This window comes from Pristiophorus japonicus, chromosome 1 (assembly GCF_044704955.1).
Source record: "Pristiophorus japonicus isolate sPriJap1 chromosome 1, sPriJap1.hap1, whole genome shotgun sequence".
NCBI classification, from domain to species: domain Eukaryota; kingdom Metazoa; phylum Chordata; class Chondrichthyes; family Pristiophoridae; genus Pristiophorus; species Pristiophorus japonicus.
This window is the reverse complement of record NC_091977.1, coordinates 10,922,832-10,941,534: the sequence shown is the minus strand read 5'-3', so window position 1 is coordinate 10,941,534 and position 18,703 is coordinate 10,922,832. Positions and strand designations below refer to the sequence as shown.

General features: G+C 56.6%; 1 protein-coding gene across 1 annotated transcript; it reads right to left on the bottom strand.

Annotated features, from left to right (window-relative positions):
• Nucleotides 1-1,894: 1,894 nt before the first annotated feature.
• LOC139275463 (C-C motif chemokine 28-like) lies at nt 1,895-5,530 on the bottom strand. Its single transcript, XM_070892680.1, has 3 exons — nt 5,386-5,530; nt 3,913-4,039; nt 1,895-2,691 (listed from the first exon to the last, which is right to left on the bottom strand). The coding sequence occupies exons 1-3, from the start codon at nt 5,447-5,449 to the stop codon at nt 2,589-2,591; spliced, it is 294 nt and encodes a 97-aa protein (XP_070748781.1). The 5' UTR covers nt 5,450-5,530; the 3' UTR covers nt 1,895-2,588.
• Nucleotides 5,531-18,703: the final 13,173 nt, after the last annotated feature.

Genomic DNA, 18,703 nt, shown 5'->3' with positions numbered 1-18,703 from the left:
GTCTGCTGATTGGTGGTGTAGTAAATAGTGTAGACGAGAGCATAAAATTACAAAGACACATTGATTGATTGTGAGTGGGCAAAACTGTGGCAGATGGATTTCAACGCAAGCCATTTTGGACTTTACAGGAGGATCTGGGTATTTTTTAAATGGTAAAAAGCTAGGAACAGCGGTGGCCCAAAGGGATTTAGGGGTCACGTACTCAGAGCACTAAAAAGTCATAGTCAGGTAGAAAAAAATAATCAAAAAAGGCCAATGGAATGTCAGCCTTTATCACTGGAGGGCTGGAATATAAAGGAGAGGAAGTTTTGCCAGAGCTATACAAAGCCCTGGTTAGACCACACCTAGAGTACTGTGTACAGCTCTGGGTACCACAACTTAGGAAGGATATATTGGCTTGGAAATCCGGGCCTCCCTGGGTCCGTATGAAGTTTCTACGGACCCGGGAAGGCATCGGAAAAGCCGGTTTTCAGCGCACAATGCGCATGCGCTGAAAACCAGCTTTTCCGATCTGTCAAGCTGCAGCTTGACATATCCAACGCATATCGGGAGCGAGGACATTTGCAAGGGGAAGATTGCGGGATTTACCCATACCTTGTCCAGCAAATGTCCTGAAAATTCTTGCGCCTGATAAAAGCAGGCACATAGCCTACTGTTACAGGCGTAAGAGTTTAAAATACACAAAAATATAATTAAATTAAATTTAAAAAACACATATTTTTAAAAACCCTGCCCACCACGTTACATTTATTTTTAACCATAATTAAAAAAACTTTTTAAAAACTCTGAACTTTATTTTCCTCGAAGATATTTATTAACTTTAATTTTAATTATGTGAGGTGTGTTTTTATTTTTTTATTGTGGTGTTTAGTGTCTTTGGTTTTTTGTTCTCATTAATAGCAATGAGAACTTGTAGATACGGAGTTCCCATTGCTATTAATGAGAAAGCTGTGGAATGCTGTACCTGCCTGAGAAGTCACACATGACTGCACCTTCTGCGTGGGAACCTGGAGGGTGGGAGCGCGCTTCACAGCGCGGGAAGAGAAGGCCTCCCCACCGGAATCCCACGCTCCTCCGGGACCACCAGGTAATTTCGTAGAAATGTTTCGGGTCGGAGGCATCCGACCGCAATTTCCGCCCCAATGGTCTTGGAAGGAGTGTAGCATGGGTTTACTAGAATGTTACCAGGGCTCCAAGGGTTAGATTATGAGGAGAGATTACATAAAATAGGCTTGTAGTTCCTGGAATGTAGAAGGTTACGGGATGAATAGATTGAGGTTTTGAGGACTTTGAAAGGAATTAAAAGGTAGAGGGAGAGAACCGTTTTCTCACTGGTGGGGGAGCCTACGACAAGGGGACATGACCTTAAAATCAGAGCCATGCCATTCAGGGGAGAAGTTGGGAAACATTTCTTCGTGCAACCAGTGGTAGAAATGTGGAATTCTCTCCCACAAAAAGCAGAAGATACTTGCTCCATTAATAATTAATTCTGAGATCCATAGACCTTTAGTAGCCAAGTATATTAAGGGATATGGAGCCAAGGCGGGTATATAGTTAGGTCACAGATCAGCCATGATCTCATTGAATGGCAGAACAGACTCGAGGGGGTGAATGACCTCCTCCTATTCCTATGTTCTTAAGACGATCCTTAAAACCTACATCATTGACCAAGTCTTTAATAACCTGTCCTAATATCTTCTTATGTGGCTCGGTGACAGATTTTGTCCGATAATTGCTCCTCCGAAGTGCCTTGGGACTTTTTAAAGGTGCTATATAAATGCAGGTTATTGTGTGTCTCAGTTCTACGTCCCACTGCTCAGTGATGCCTTTTGAAGACACGAAGATAAAACACAAAGATGACTTTCAACCAAAGGAGTCGAGAATTCAAGGGAGATATTTCTTAAAAAATAGAATTTTATTCAGCATGGCTTTGTTTCTCCGATAAACATAATCATACAGAACAAGGGTGACATTTGACCCACTGGCATTACACTGCCCAGGGTCACACAGAATCAGGAAAATCAAAAAGTATTACGAATACTGGCACGGTTTGGAACAAGAAGTAGATCACAGGCCAGGAATCAGGCCATGCACAGCCAGTTCACTAATCGCAGTCTGACAGACTTCCGTTGGGTTCTATTGGCCTGGATCGATGGACTAGAGCAAGGCCGGATCTGATCCCAGGTCTGATGGACAGGGCCGGATCTGATCCCAGCTATATTGGATTTTGTTCTGCTTGCAATCCGAAACACCGCACAGCTTTTACATCTCGCTTTTTAAAGGGTATCGCTCACCGTCACACTTCTTAACAGGGTATAAATAAAACATTGCCCCAAATAACAACCCCCTCCCCAACAAAATACTGCTTGTAAATATTAAAACAATTATGAGAATACGCATTGGTAATGAGAGGAGTGGGAAGAGTTAACCAGTCTCCATTGATGCAACAGTGCGTTAAATACGTCCGCTGTTCCAGTGTTTGTTTTAATGGTTGACACTCCAGTGTGGACATCACGGGTAGTAGTTTCCAAAGGCAGCCTGTGTTCCTCCTCATCATCTCTTCCTCTTCCTCAACCTTCTCCTCCACCTCATCCCCTCAACTTGATTTCCTTCTTATTATGTTTTCTCATCCATCTCCCGAGCAGTGCGTTGTCTGGTTCCGCGCACAACGCTTTTTGACCCACGTAGAGCCTGCAGGGAAAATTCAACAGAATTCACTCATTGGAAGAGGAGGAGGCCATTCAGCCCCTCGAGCCTGCCCTGCCATTCAATGACATCACGGCTGCTCTGTAGCCTCACTCCACCTACCTGCCTTGGTTCCGCAACCCTCAATACCCTTACCACCAAAAGTCTTTTGATGGCAGTTTTGAAAGTGTCAATGTTCTCTGCAGGCCCGAGGCCCCAAACATTGACAGGCGAGACCCCCCCCCCCCCCCCCCCCCACCTTCCCCACTCGAGTGTTGCCTTTTTACAGTGGTGATCCTGGTCCTAATCCTCAGCCCCTGCGTGCACGCCCCTCCCTCTGTGCCCATCCGCATGCAACTTGTGCGTGTTCACGCATCATCCCTGTCCTCACCAAACTACATTAGCTCCCAGTCCAGCAAAGCCTCAAATTTAAAATTTTCATCCTCGTGTTCATAGCCCTCAACCTCACCTACCATAAGAACATAAGAACATAAGTATTAGGAACAGGAGTAGGCCATCTAGCCCCTCGAGCCTGCTCCGCCATTCAACAAGATCATGGCTGATCTGGCCATGGACTCAGCTCCACTTACCCGCCCGCTCCCCGTAACCCTTAATTCCCTTATTGGTTAAAAATCTATCTATCTGTGACTTGAATACATTCAATGAGCTAGCCTCAACTGCTTCCTTGGGCAGAGAATTCCACAGATTCACAACCCTCTGGGAGAAGAAATTCCTTCTCAACTCGGTTTTAAATTGGCTCCCCCGTATTTTGAGGCTGTGCCCCCTAGTTCTAGTCTCCCCGACCAGTGGAAACAACCTCTCTGCCTCTATCTTGTCTATCCCTTTCATGATTTTAAATGTTTCTATAAGATCACCCCTCATCCTTCTGAACTCCAACGAGTAAAGACCCAGTCTACTCAATCAATCATCATAAGGTAACCCCCTCATCTCCGGAATCAGCCTCGTGAATCGTCTCTGTACCCCCTCCAAAGCCAGTATATCCTTCCTTAAATAAGGTGACCATCCTTCTCCCCATATCCTCAACCCCACCTACCCACCTTCTCACCATAGTCCTTAACCTTTCCTCACAACTTCACTTTTCCACACCCGGAGGGACCCGAGTTGCTGCCCTGCTCTCTCCCAAGAGCACTAACATTCTTCCTGACCTCGGGTGACCAGAACTCTCTGGAATCTATCTACCATGAAACAAAAGGAGGCGACACTTACACGACTGCCCTGATGTCGCACATCTGGTCATTCTGGATCGCAAAGTTTTTCACCCTTTTCAATAACCTTTTGCTGACCTTGTTGGACACCTGTGTGCAGCAGCTGATGACGTGACTGCTTGGCATGGCTGTGGGGAGAAGGGGCAGCAATTAGACTTAAACGGTAATGAAGTTATGATCAACCTGTGTAAAACACCGGTTCGGCCCCAGCTGGAGCATTGTGTCCAATTCTGAGCACCGCGCTGTAGGAAGGATGTCAAGGCCTTGGAGAGGGTGTGGAGGAGGTTTACCAGAATGGTGCCAGGGATGAGGGGCTGTGGAGAGATTGGAGAAACTGGTGCTGTTCACCTTAGAGCAGAGAAGGTTAAGGGGAGATTTAATAGAGGCGTTCAAAATCATGAACAGTTTAGGTAGAGTATTTAAGGACAAACTGTTTCCAGTGGCAAGATGGTCAGTATCAGGAGGGCACAGATTTAAGATAATTGGCAAAAGAACCAGATGGGAGAAGAAGAGAATTTTTTTTTAATGCAACGAGATGCTGTGATCTGGAACACGCTGCCTGAAAGGGAGGAGGAAGCAGATTCAATAGTAACTTTCAAAATGGAATTGCATAAATACTTGAAGGGGAGAAAATTTGCAGAGCTGTGGGAAAAGAGCAGGGGGAGTGGGTTAACTGGACAGCTCTTTCAAAGAGCTGGCACAGGCACGATGGGCCGAATGGCCTCATTCTGTGCTGCATTGCTTTTAATTTCAAACATAACCACTGGGTTCCTACTGCCCCTCCAACAGAGCAACAGTCCCTCAGTACTGTCCCTCCGACAGCGCAGCACTCCCTCAGTACTGCCACTCCGACAGCGCAGCACTCCCTCAGTACTGCCCCTCCGACAGCGCAGCACTCCTTCAGTACTGCCCCTCCGATAGTGCAGCACTCCCTCAGTATTGCCCCTCCGACAGTGCAGCAGTCCCTCAGTACTGCCTCAGACAGTGCAGCACTCCCTCAGTACTGCCTCTCCGACAGTGCAGCACTCCCTCAGTACTGCCTCTCCGACAGTGCAGCACTCCTTCAGTACTGCCCCTCCGACAGTGCAGCTCTCCCTCAGCACTGCCCCAGACAGTGCAGCACTCCCTCAGTACTGCCCCTCTGACAGTGCAGTACTCCCTCAGCACTGTCCCAGACAGTGCAGCACTCCCTCAGTACTGCACCACCGACAGTGCAGCACTCCCTCAGCACTGCACCACCGGCAGTGCAGCACTCCCTCAGCACTGCCTGGACTAAGTGCTCAAGTCTCAGCAGTGGGACTATGAACTCACGACCCTCTGGCTGAGAGGCGAGAGTGCTGCCCACTGAGCCACATTGATGAGGGGAAGGTGCAGTGTGTGGGGTGCCTGTGGAACTGAGATTTAAAAGACAAAAGATAAAACATGATTAAGCAACTGGTCAAGAGGAAAGCCCGGGGGGGAGAGAGGCACCTACCTGTGCTGTGCTGCAGCAGAACTGTGACAGTGAGGAGGATCAGCGCGACCAGTTTGAGTTCCATTCTCTCTGTCTCTGTGTCTCTCTGTGTGTGCCTGTGTTCGGGAGCGGGGCAGAGTCGCACTCTGTGCTGGGACAGCGCCGGGCTGCTGCTTATATCGGGGAGCTCCGCCTGTCCGCAGCACTGGAAAGCAGTGACGCAAGATTCCCGGCAGGCTGAGACACGCGGTCTCGGAAATGCCTGGAGAGAGAACTTTCACCAGATGCTGGGGTCGAACCCTCTTCACACCGCCTCCCACAGACTCACCGCAATACAGGCTGCTGTTGTCATAGATCGTGTTCGCATATTGTAGCACGCCAACACAATTGTGTCAAAGCTAAAATATTCTGTCTCCAGCTGGTATTATCCCAGTGCAGTATTCAGAAAAAAGCTTGCATTTATATAGCGCCTTTTATGACCACCGGACGTCTCAAAGCTCTTTACGGACAATAAAGTCCTTTTCGAACTGTGATCGCGGTTGCAGGAAACGCAGCAGCCAATTTGCGCACAGCAAGATCCCACAAACAGCAATGTGATGATGACCCAGATAATCTGTTTCAATTATGTTAATTCAGGGATAAATATTGGCCCCAGGACACCGCGGAGAACTCCCCCGTTTTTTCTTCGAAATAGTGGCCATGGGATCTTTTACGTCCCCCCAAGAGAGCAGACGGGGCCTCGGTTCAACGTCTCATCCGGAAGACGTCACCTCCGATAGTGCCGCTCCCTCAGTACTGCCCCTCTAACAGAGCGGCACTCCCTCAGTACTACCCCTCCAACAGTGCAGCGCTCCCTCAGTACTGCCACTCCGACAGTGCCGTTCCCTCAGTACTGCCCCTCCGACAGTGCAGCACTCCCTCAGTACTGCCCCTCCGACAGTGCAGCACTCCCTCAGTACTGCCTCTCCGACAGTGAAGCACTCCCTCAGTACTGACCTTCCGACGGTGCGGCGCTCCCTCAGGACTGCCCCTCCGACAGTGCAGCGCTCCCTCAGTACTGCCCCTCCGACAGTGCCGTTCCATCAGTACTGCCCCTCCGACAGTGCAGCGCTCCCTCAGTACTGCCCCTCCGACAGTGCCGTTCCCTCAGTACTGCCCCTCCGACAGTGCAGCGATCCCTCAGTACTGCCCCTGTAACAGAGCGGCACTACCTCAGTACTACCTCTCCGACAGTGAAGCACTCCCTCAGTACTGCCCCTCCGACAGTGCAGCACTCCCTCAGTACTGCCCCTCCGACAGTGCAGCACTTCCTCAGTACTGCCCCTCCGACAGTGCAACACTCCCTCAGTACTGCCCCTCCGAAAGTGCAGCACTCCCTCAGTACTGCCCCTCCGACAGTGCGGCGCTCCCTCAGTACTGCCCCTCCGACAGTGCAGCGCTCCCTCAGTACTGCCCCTCCGACAGTGCCGTTCCATCAGTACTGCCCCTCCGACAGTGCAGCGCTCCCTCAGTACTGCCCCTCCGACAGTGCAGCGATCCCTCAGTACTGCCCCTGTAACAGAGCGGCACTACCTCAGTACTACCTCTCCGACAGTGAAGCACTCCCTCAGTACTGCTCCTCCGAAAGTGCAGCACTCCCTCAGTACTGCCCCTCCGACAGTGCACCCCTCCCTCAGTACTGCCCCTCCGACAGTGCAACACTCCCTCAGTACTGCCCCTCCGACAGTGCGGCGCTCCCTCAGTACTGCCCCTCCGAAAGTGCGGCACTCCCTCAGTACTGCCCCTCCGACAGTGCAGCGCTCCCACAGTACTGCCCCTCCGACAGTGCAACACTCCCTCAGTACTGCCCCTCCGACAGTGCAACACTCCCTCAGTACTGCACTGGGAGTGTCAGGCGAGAGTGCTACCCACTGAGCTACAGCCTGCACCATAATGATGCCGGCACCTTAAAGGTTATATTATGCAGTCAGGTTGCACAGACTAGGCTTGTATTCCCTCAAATAAACAAGATTAATTGAGGTGTTTATGACGCTTAAAGGATTTGTCAGGGTAGATAGAGAGACACTGTTTCTTCTGCTGGGGAGAGTCCAGAACAAAGGAGGGAAATCTTAAAATTCGAGCCAGGCCATTCAGGGGTGATGTCAGGAAGCACTTCTTCACACAAAGGATAGTGGAAATCTGGAACTCTCTCCTCCAATAGACTGCTGAGGCCGGGGCAGTCTATCAAAGATGTCAAAACTGAAATTGATAGGTTTTTGTTGGTAAGGATATGAAAGGTTAGAGAATCAAGGTGGGTGGAGTTAAGATACAGGTTAGCCATTGAATAGTGGAACAGGCTTGAGGGGCTGAATACCTCCTCTTGTTCCTGTGTTCAGATGGGTGACACATTTTGTGGGACTATAATTCTTCTGCTGGGATAAGGGATCCTGAATTTACTAAATGCCAGGAACCACCTCACAGATGCCGACATTACCATCGCCGAATCTCCTGTCATAACATCGTGGGGGATCACCATTGACCAGAAACTTAACTGGACCAGCCACATAAATACTGTAGCAACAAGAGCAGGTCAGAGGCTGGGTATTCTGTGGCGAGTGTCTCGCCCCCTGACTCCCCAAAGCCTTTCCACTATCTGCAAGCCACAAGGCAGGAGTGTGATGGAATACTCTCCACTTGCCTGGATGAATGCAGTTCCAGCAACACTCAAGAAGCTCGACACCATCCAGGACAAAGCAGCCGCTTGATTGGCCCCCCATCCACCACCTTCAACACTCACTCCCTCCACCACCGGCGAACCGTGGCTGCAGTGTGTACCATCAACAAGATGCACTGCAGCAACTCGCCAAGGCTTCTTCAGCAGCACCTCCCAAACATGCCACCTCTACCACCTAGAAGGACAGCAGCAGGTGCATGGGAACACCACCACCTCCACGTTCCCCTCCAAGTCACACACCATCCTGACTTGGAAATATATCGCCGTTCTTTCATCGTCACTCTCACACACACTCACTCTCACACACACTCACACACATACACACTCACTGCCACACACACTCACTCTCTCACACACACACACTCACTCTCTCACACACACACACACACTCTCACAGACACCATACACACTCTCACATACACACTCTCACACACACACACTCACTCACACACACACTCTCACAGACACACACTCACTCTCACACACATTCACTCACACACACACTCACACAGACACACACACACTCTCTTACACACTCACTCTCACACACACACACACTCTCACACGCACTCTCACAGACACACACACACACTCACACCCACACACTCACTCTCACACACACACACTCTCACAGACACACATTCACTCTCACACACACACTCTCGCAGACACACACACACTCTCACACACACATTCACTCTCACAGACATACACTCTCACAGACACACACTCACTCTCACATACACACACTCTCACAGCCACACACTCACTCTCACAGGTTGGTCGAGAAGCTGGTACCAGACACGCTCACCAGTAACGCAGCCAACGGTCCATTGCTCACACATGACCCTGGACAACCATTGTGGGCAGGTAATTGAATGGGTGAATGGGGTGTAATCGCTGACAAATGAAATGTTGTTACTTGCATACACACTCACACGCACTCACTCACACTCACACACACATGCAAAAACACTCACACGCCCTCACTCACACATGCAATCAACATGAAATGCATGCAAAATACACACTCACACGCACTCTCACTCATACACACACATGCAATACACACACACACACTCACTCACACAGCCACACAATACACGCACATACACACTCACTCACACACACACATGCCATACACACTCACACACACTCACTCCAACATACACACAATACACGTACACGTTCACTCACTCACACACACACACCACTCACACGCAATACACACTCACACGCAATACACACTCACAAACACATGCAATACACACTAACGCAATACGCACGCACATACTCACACACACACACACATGCGATACACACTCATGCACTCACTCTCTCACACGCGCAATACACACACACACCCACTCACACACACATAATACACACTCACATGCACTCACTCACACAGACACGTGGAATACACAAGCACACACGTGTGCACACACACGCGCATTCCAGCAAGGGTCATGAGAAGCCATCAGGAAGAAACCCCTAACTAATTTTCCCCTTTCACTGCTCATCAACTGCAACCTTCCCATTGCAGTGAGAAGTGTATTTATTATTGTAGTTTGGAAATCAGATCCAGAGCAGAGCAGGAGGATTTTCCCGGAGGCCAATATTTCTTTCACAACCCACATTGACGGATGACTAATTAATGAGACAGTTGAATTATTGCTGCTTGTAGGATCGTGCACATAATTTCTAAGTAAATCATTGTATGTAAAAAATTGGAAATGTTGTCCCAATAAAGCCATTCCGTTGAAGTCTGTTCGCTTCATAGAAAAGGAAAAGAATTTGATTTTGCAAGAGCTTCTAATTTCTTTCCTGGCGGCCCTCCAGTTGAGATAAGGTTCCAGTGAAACAAGGAGTGGATGTAAAGTTCACTCTTTCCATGGGGCCCTGAATGGGTGGGCCCACACTCAGCAGTTTGCCAGTGCAGGGGTCAGGGAGGGGGAGCCTAACACTGAGGTCCCAGCCTGCACTCTCACTCTTTCCATAGTGACTCCCATGAGATGGGAAGGAGATGGCAAGGCGAGCCTCAGCTGCCGGGCCAATGTCCCCACTAATGTTCTTTGTATCGAGTGGGACACGAGGCCCTCTGAGCGCGACCTCACCGCCTCTCACCGCCCCTCACCGCCCCACACCACCTCTCACCGCCCCTCACCGCCCCACACCACCTGTCACCGCCCCTCACCGCCTCGCCCCGCCTCTCACCGTCTCTCACCGCCCCACACCACCTCTCACCGCCCCACACCGCCCCTCACCGCCCCTCACCGCCCCTCACCGCCCCACACCACCTCTCACCGCCCCACACCACCTCTCACCGCCCCTCACCGCCCCTCACCGCCCCTCACCGCCCCACACCACCTGTCACCGCCCCTCACCGCCTCGCCCCGCCTCTCACCGTCTCTCACCGCCCCACACCACCTCTCACCGCCCCACACCACCTCTCACCGCCCCACACCACCTCTCACCGCCCCTCACCGCCCCTCACCGCCCCTCACCGCCCCTCACCGCCCCTCACCGCCCCTCACCGCCCCACACCACCTCTCACCGCCCCACACCACCTCTCACCGCCCCTCACCGCCCCTCACCGCCCCTCACCGCCCCTCACCACCCCTCACCGCCCCTCACCGCCCCTCACCGCCCCACACCACCTCTCACCGCCCCACACCACCTCTCACCGCCCCTCACCGCCCCTCACCGCCCCACACCGCCCCTCACCGCCCCACACCACCTCTCACCGCCCCTCACCGCCCCTCACCGCCCCTCACCGCCCCTCACCGCCCCTCACCGCCCCTCACCGCCTCGCCCCGCCTCTCACCGTCTCTCACCGCCCCACACCGCCTCTCACCGCCCCTCACCGCCCCTCACCGCCCCACACCGCCTCTCACCGTCTCTCACCGCCCCACACCGCCTCTCACCGCCCCTCACCGCCTCGCCCCGCCTCTCACCGTCTCTCACCGCCCCACACCGCCTCTCACCGCCCCTCACCGCCTCGCCCCGACTCTCACCGTCTCTCACCGCCCCTCACCGCCCCTCACCGCCCCACACCGCCTCTCACCGCCCCTCACCGCCCCTCACCGCCCCACACCGCCCCTCACCACCCCTCACTGCCCCTCACCGCCCCTCACCGCCCCACACCGCCCCTCACCGCCCCTCACCGCCCCTCACCGCCCCTCACCGCCCCTCACCGCCCCTCACCGCCTCGCCCCGCCTCTCACCGTCTCTCACCGCCCCACACCGCCTCTCACCGCCCCTCACCGCCTCTCACCGCCCCACACCACCTGTCACCGCCCCTCACCGCCTCGCCCCGCCTCTCACCGTCTCTCACCGCCCCACACCACCTGTCACCGCCCCTCACCGCCTCGCCCCGCCTCTCACCGCCCTTCACCGCCCCACACCGCCCCTCACCGCCCCACACCACCTCTCACCGCCCCACACCACCTCTCACTGCCCCACACCACCTCTCACCGTCTCTCACCGCCCCTCACCGCCCCTCACCGCCCCACACCGCCTCTCACCGCCCCTCACCGCCCCTCACCGCCCCACACCGCCCCTCACCGCCCCTCACCGCCCCTCACCGCCCCACACCGCCCCTCACCGCCCCTCACCGCCCCTCACCGCCCCTCACCGCCCCACACCACCTCTCACCGCCCCTCACCGCCTCGCCCCGCCTCTCACCGTCTCTCACCGCCCCTCACCGCCTCTCACCGCCCCTCACCGCCTCGCCCCGCCTCTCACTGTCTCTCACCGCCCCACACCGCCTCTCACCGTCTCTCACCGCCCCTCACCGCCCCTCACCGCCTCGCCCCGCCTCTCACCGCCTCTCACCGCTCCTCACCGCCCCTCACCGCCCCACACCACCTCTCACCGTCTCTCACCGCCCCACACCGCCTCTCACCGCCCCTCACCGCCTCGCCCCGCCTCTCACCGTCTCTCACCGCTCCTCACCACCTCTCACCGCCCCACACCACCTCTCACCGCCCCACACCACCTCTCACCACCCCTCACCGCCCCTCACCGCCCCTCACCGCCCCTCACCGCCCCTCACCGCCTCTCACCGCCCCTCACCGCCCCTCACCGCCCCTCACCGCCCCTCACCGCCCCTCACCGCCCCTCACCGCCCCTCACCGCCCCACACCACCTCTCACCGCCCCACACCACCTCTCACCGCCTCTCACCGCCCCTCACCGCCCCACACCACCCCTCACCGCCCCACACCACCTCTCACCGCCCCACACCACCTCTCACCGCCCCTCACCGCCCCACACCTTCTCTCACCGCCCCACACCACCTCTCACCGCCCCTCACCGCCCCTCACCGCCCCACACCGCCCCTCACCGCCCCACACCACCTCTCACCGCCCCTCACCGCCCCTCACCGCCCCTCACCGCCCCTCACCGCCCCTCACCGCCCCTCACCGCCTCGCCCCGCCTCTCACCGTCTCTCACCGCCCCACACCGCCTCTCACCGCCCCTCACCGCCCCTCACCGCCCCACACCGCCTCTCACCGTCTCTCACCGCCCCACACCGCCTCTCACCGCCCCTCACCGCCTCGCCCCGCCTCTCACCGTCTCTCACCGCCCCACACCGCCTCTCACCGCCCCTCACCGCCTCGCCCCGCCTCTCACCGTCTCTCACCGCCCCTCACCGCCCCTCACCGCCCCACACCGCCTCTCACCGCCCCTCACCGCCCCTCACCGCCCCACACCGCCCCTCACCGCCCCTCACCGCCCCTCACCGCCCCACACCGCCCCTCACCGCCCCTCACCGCCCCTCACCGCCCCTCACCGCCCCACACCACCTCTCACCGCCCCTCACCGCCTCGCCCCGCCTCTCACCGTCTCTCACCGCCCCTCACCGCCTCTCACCGCCCCTCACCGCCTCGCCCCGCCTCTCACTGTCTCTCACCGCCCCACACCGCCTCTCACCGTCTCTCACCGCCCCTCACCGCCCCTCACCGCCTCGCCCCGCCTCTCACCGCCTCTCACCGCTCCTCACCGCCCCTCACCGCCCCACACCACCTCTCACCGTCTCTCACCGCCCCACACCGCCTCTCACCGCCCCTCACCGCCTCGCCCCGCCTCTCACCGTCTCTCACCGCCCCACACCGCCTCTCACCGCCCCTCACCGCCTCGCCCCGCCTCTCACCGTCTCTCACCGCCCCTCACCGCCCCTCACCGCCCCACACCGCCTCTCACCGCCCCTCACCGCCCCTCACCGCCCCACACCGCCCCTCACCGCCCCTCACCGCCCCTCACCGCCCCACACCGCCCCTCACCGCCCCTCACCGCCCCTCACCGCCCCACACCACCTCTCACCGCCCCTCACCGCCTCGCCCCGCCTCTCACCGTCTCTCACCGCCCCTCACCGCCCCTCACCGCCCCTCACCGCCCCTCACCGCCCCTCACCGCCTCGCCCCGCCTCTCACCGTCTCTCACCGCCCCACACCGCCTCTCACCGCCCCTCACCGCCCCTCACCGCCCCACACCGCCTCTCACCGTCTCTCACCGCCCCACACCGCCTCTCACCGCCCCTCACCGCCTCGCCCCGCCTCTCACCGTCTCTCACCGCCCCACACCGCCTCTCACCGCCCCTCACCGCCTCGCCCCGCCTCTCACCGTCTCTCACCGCCCCTCACCGCCCCTCACCGCCCCACACCGCCTCTCACCGCCCCTCACCGCCCCTCACCGCCCCACACCGCCCCTCACCACCTCTCACCGCCCCACACCACCTCTCACCACCCCTCACCGCCCCTCACCGCCCCTCACCGCCCCTCACCGCCCCTCACCGCCTCTCACCGCCCCTCACCGCCCCTCACCGCCCCTCACCGCCCCTCACCGCCCCTCACCGCCCCTCACCGCCCCTCACCGCCCCACACCACCTCTCACCGCCCCACACCACCTCTCACCGCCTCTCACCGCCCCTCACCGCCCCACACCACCCCTCACCGCCCCACACCACCTCTCACCGCCCCACACCACCTCTCACCGCCCCTCACCGCCCCACACCTTCTCTCACCGCCCCACACCACCTCTCACCGCCCCTCACCGCCCCTCACCGCCCCACACCGCCCCTCACCGCCCCACACCACCTCTCACCGCCCCTCACCGCCCCTCACCGCCCCTCACCGCCCCTCACCGCCCCTCACCGCCCCTCACCGCCTCGCCCCGCCTCTCACCGTCTCTCACCGCCCCACACCGCCTCTCACCGCCCCTCACCGCCCCTCACCGCCCCACACCGCCTCTCACCGTCTCTCACCGCCCCACACCGCCTCTCACCGCCCCTCACCGCCTCGCCCCGCCTCTCACCGTCTCTCACCGCTCCTCACCACCTCTCACCGCCCCACACCACCTCTCACCGCCCCACACCACCTCTCACCACCCCTCACCGCCCCTCACCGCCCCTCACCGCCCCTCACCGCCCCTCACCGCCTCTCACCGCCCCTCACCGCCCCTCACCGCCCCTCACCGCCCCTCACCGCCCCTCACCGCCCCTCACCGCCCCTCACCGCCCCACACCACCTCTCACCGCCCCACACCACCTCTCACCGCCTCTCACCGCCCCTCACCGCCCCACACCACCCCTCACCGCCCCACACCACCTCTCACCGCCCCACACCACCTCTCACCGCCCCTCACCGCCCCACACCTTCTCTCACCGCCCCACACCACCTCTCACCGCCCCTCACCGCCCCTCACCGCCCCACACCGCCCCTCACCGCCCCACACCACCTCTCACCGCCCCTCACCGCCCCTCACCGCCCCTCACCGCCCCTCACCGCCCCTCACCGCCCCTCACCGCCTCGCCCCGCCTCTCACCGTCTCTCACCGCCCCACACCGCCTCTCACCGCCCCTCACCGCCCCTCACCGCCCCACACCGCCTCTCACCGTCTCTCACCGCCCCACACCGCCTCTCACCGCCCCTCACCGCCTCGCCCCGCCTCTCACCGTCTCTCACCGCCCCACACCGCCTCTCACCGCCCCTCACCGCCTCGCCCCGCCTCTCACCGTCTCTCACCGCCCCTCACCGCCCCTCACCGCCCCACACCGCCTCTCACCGCCCCTCACCGCCCCTCACCGCCCCACACCGCCCCTCACCGCCCCTCACCGCCCCTCACCGCCCCACACCGCCCCTCACCGCCCCTCACCGCCCCTCACCGCCCCTCACCGCCTCTCACCGCCCCTCACCGCCTCGCCCCGCCTCTCACTGTCTCTCACCGCCCCACACCGCCTCTCACCGTCTCTCACCGCCCCTCACCGCCCCTCACCGCCTCGCCCCGCCTCTCACCGCCTCTCACCGCTCCTCACCGCCCCTCACCGCCCCACACCACCTCTCACCGTCTCTCACCGCCCCACACCGCCTCTCACCGCCCCTCACCGCCTCGCCCCGCCTCTCACCGTCTCTCACCGCTCCTCACCACCCCTCACCGCCCCCTCACCGCCTCTCACTGCCCCTCACCGTCCCTCACCGCCCCTCACCATCCCTCACCGCCCCTCACCGCCTCTCACCACCTCTCGCAGACTCTCACTGTCCCTCACTGCCCCCAACGCCATCGTGCAGCCCGGTGCTCCGTTTTGGGTCCCAGGCTGCCCTGGTAGCCCAGTGGAGGCCATCAGAGGCCTTGCAGAATGCGCAGTGGCTCTCCCCTTTAAGCGATGGGGAGGGGCGTTGAGGTGCATCAGCGATATGCGGGGGCATCCACGTAGCGCTGATGGTCTCACCCCAGTCGCACCCTGGGAAACCCCCCCCAATGAAGTGGAGTGCGTGAGATTGTGTTCCATTTCCTTTGAGGGCCGTATGCTCAATACTACAGCTGGGGCAGGACTCCTGCGCTGGGCACAGAATGTCCCTTCCCAAGCTGGTTACCGCCCCAATCCAGGCGCAGGGCAATTTCGCAACCTTATTTTCCAAGGAGCATGTGGCCTTCTTATTCCTCAGACTAAAACGCCTCTTGCTGTTCTTTAGTGAGGGTGTTGCTTCTTTCGAGGCACGTTTCCCCTTTAAAATATCATTCAGTGGCTGAGCAAGCTGTGTGAAGGAGTCAATCCAATTTCTGTTAAAGTTACACAATCCCAAAAAAGACCTTAGTTCCTGAATAGTGGTGGGTTTTTTAGCAGCCCGAATGGCTGCAGTTCTATCCTGGGTAAGTTCTCTCTTTCCTTGTGAAATCTTTTGTCCCAGGTATACAACCTCTTCTTGGGATATTTGTGCTTTGTCGATGCTGACTTTATGTCCTTTCAGCCGAAGGTGATCCAGCAAAGCTCGTAAATCTTGTTCATGCTGTTCTTCCGTGTTTGAAGCTAGCAGGATATTGTCTACATATTGGATGACTGTGGACGACAGGGGAGGTAATTCTCGCAAATGGCTTTGTAAAGCCATGTGGAATACCATAGGGCTGTTGTGGAAACCCTGCGGTAACCGGGTCCAAGTATACTATTGTCCTTGGACCGTGAAAGCAAACCACTGTCGAACCTCTGGTGCCAGAGGCACCGACCAAAATCCGTTGGCCATATCTATAACCGAGAAATATTTATGTTCAGGTTTGAGGGCATTAAAAATGGTGGAGGGATCTGCGACCAAAGGAGCTTTTTGATCAATACACTGGTTAGCTTTCCTATAATCGACAGTCAAACGCCAAGTCTCATTAGATTTCTGTACCGGCCACATGGGGCTATTGGAGGAGCTATGCGTTTTAATAAGCACCCCTTGTTTCTCCAATTGCTGAATAACCGATAAGATTCCCGCGATGGCAGTTGGACTGATGGGATACTGTTTAGTGCATGGAGGCTTGGTCCCTGTAAATGACGCAGGCTCCATCTGGAGTAGGCCACAATCGTTCTTATCTTTAGCCCATATCGGGTGTTCCTTCAATTCTTCTTTCTTCAAAGTTCTAATTGACCATGTCACCCGACCATTCTCGAAATGCAACGATGAATCTATTTGGATTAGAACGTCCATTCCCAAAAGGGGTTGATCTACTGGGCCTATCCAGACCGGCGTGGTTAGTTCATGTGGACCCTGCCCTATAAGTACTGGTGTTGTCCTTTTAATTTCCATTTTATGGTCTCCAACTCTATAGGCTGTACATGCCCTACCATCCAACGGCAAAAAGTCTCCATATTGTAGGGGTAAGCATGTTCATTCCGCCCCTGTGTCGAAAAGACAGTCCACATCCTTATCGCCCACCCTCACAGATATATATAGCCCATCTCCCCTCTGTTGTATTAGTGCGAGGAGGGAGGCCAGGGTGGGCTCTAATCGTTTTTTGCTATCCCAAGTAACTCCTTCTGTTGTTGTATTGTCAGTCGCTTAAATGCTTCTATGAGGTCATTATCTTGTGACAAGCCTGGCTTGTTGGCTGAATTGTATCCCTGGCTGCGTCCTCTTCCCCAGCCACGACCTTGCTGTTTTGCCCTGCACGTCTTGGCCCAGTGACCTTCTTTCCCACAATAATGACATTTTGCAGGTAATTTTCCTTATAACTGTTTATTGGAATCCTGGGATTTCCATCCCATAGCCTGTACAGCTCGGACTTTAGCTCCCATATCCTGATCTAATTGGTTACATCGATCCACCAATGCTGCAAAGGTAGTTCCTCTACCTTCCCAGTCCGGTAACACTACCTTAAGCATTTTGGACAGTTCTGGCTTTAGACCTGCCACGAAAGCTGCTTTCAGGGGTCCAAACACTTGTTCATCCATTTCCTCATCCGTATTATTCATACCCGAATGTTCTAGCCACGTGCATCTAAACCGCTCGTCATACTCCAGGACCTCCTCTGTTCCTTTCTGTTGGCAGGCTGCAATTTTTCCCCAGTCTGCCTTAGCTGGACTGAAGGCTTGCAGCCAGTGTTTAATCGCCTCCCATCCTGCGTCTAATTCTTGCTCATTCTGCCCCAAAGCTTCTTCTACCTTGTCGTGCAATTTTCTTCCCTGTGTTTTTGGCACCATTATGGTCAAAATTTGCACTCCGTCCCAGGGATGAAGTTGATATATATTTCTTAAGCGGTCCAATTGGTCCCACGTTTTTACTCCCCCTTTCTTTGGATTGGGCAATTCCTTGGATCATTTATCAATTTTCTCTGGGTCTGCCGGATCATGAACTAAGTATTCTTCGTACACCCTTCTCTTCGTTTTTTTGTTCCGCCCTCATCCGCAGTCTCTTCTGATTTGACTACAACTCGTCTTTTTTTAAATGGGGCAAAGCGCACCCCTAATTCTTCATCATCCTCCGACCCTGTATCGTCAGAGGATTCAGAATCCGTATCTATTCCTCGGTCGTGTCTTCGGGTTTGCGCTTTTAATTTATCCAAACATGGGTACCCTGGGAATTGACCGATACATTTTCCTTTCCCTATTACTGTCTCTTGACCTAATGATTTTTTCCATTCTTTAATTTCACCTTTAAGATCTTTAACTTCCGCTTCCAGCTTTTCAAATTCAAGCTTTTTCTGTCGCAGCTGTGCACAAACAGTTTGCAATTGATCCTTTGTACTGGTCAGTTCTCGATCATGTTGGGAACGCATTATAATTTCATTCTGCTTTCGAATCTGTCCTATAACCGCTAGGGACCATCTGGTTCGTTCTTTATTTTTCATACGGGTCGTTTTTCCCCAG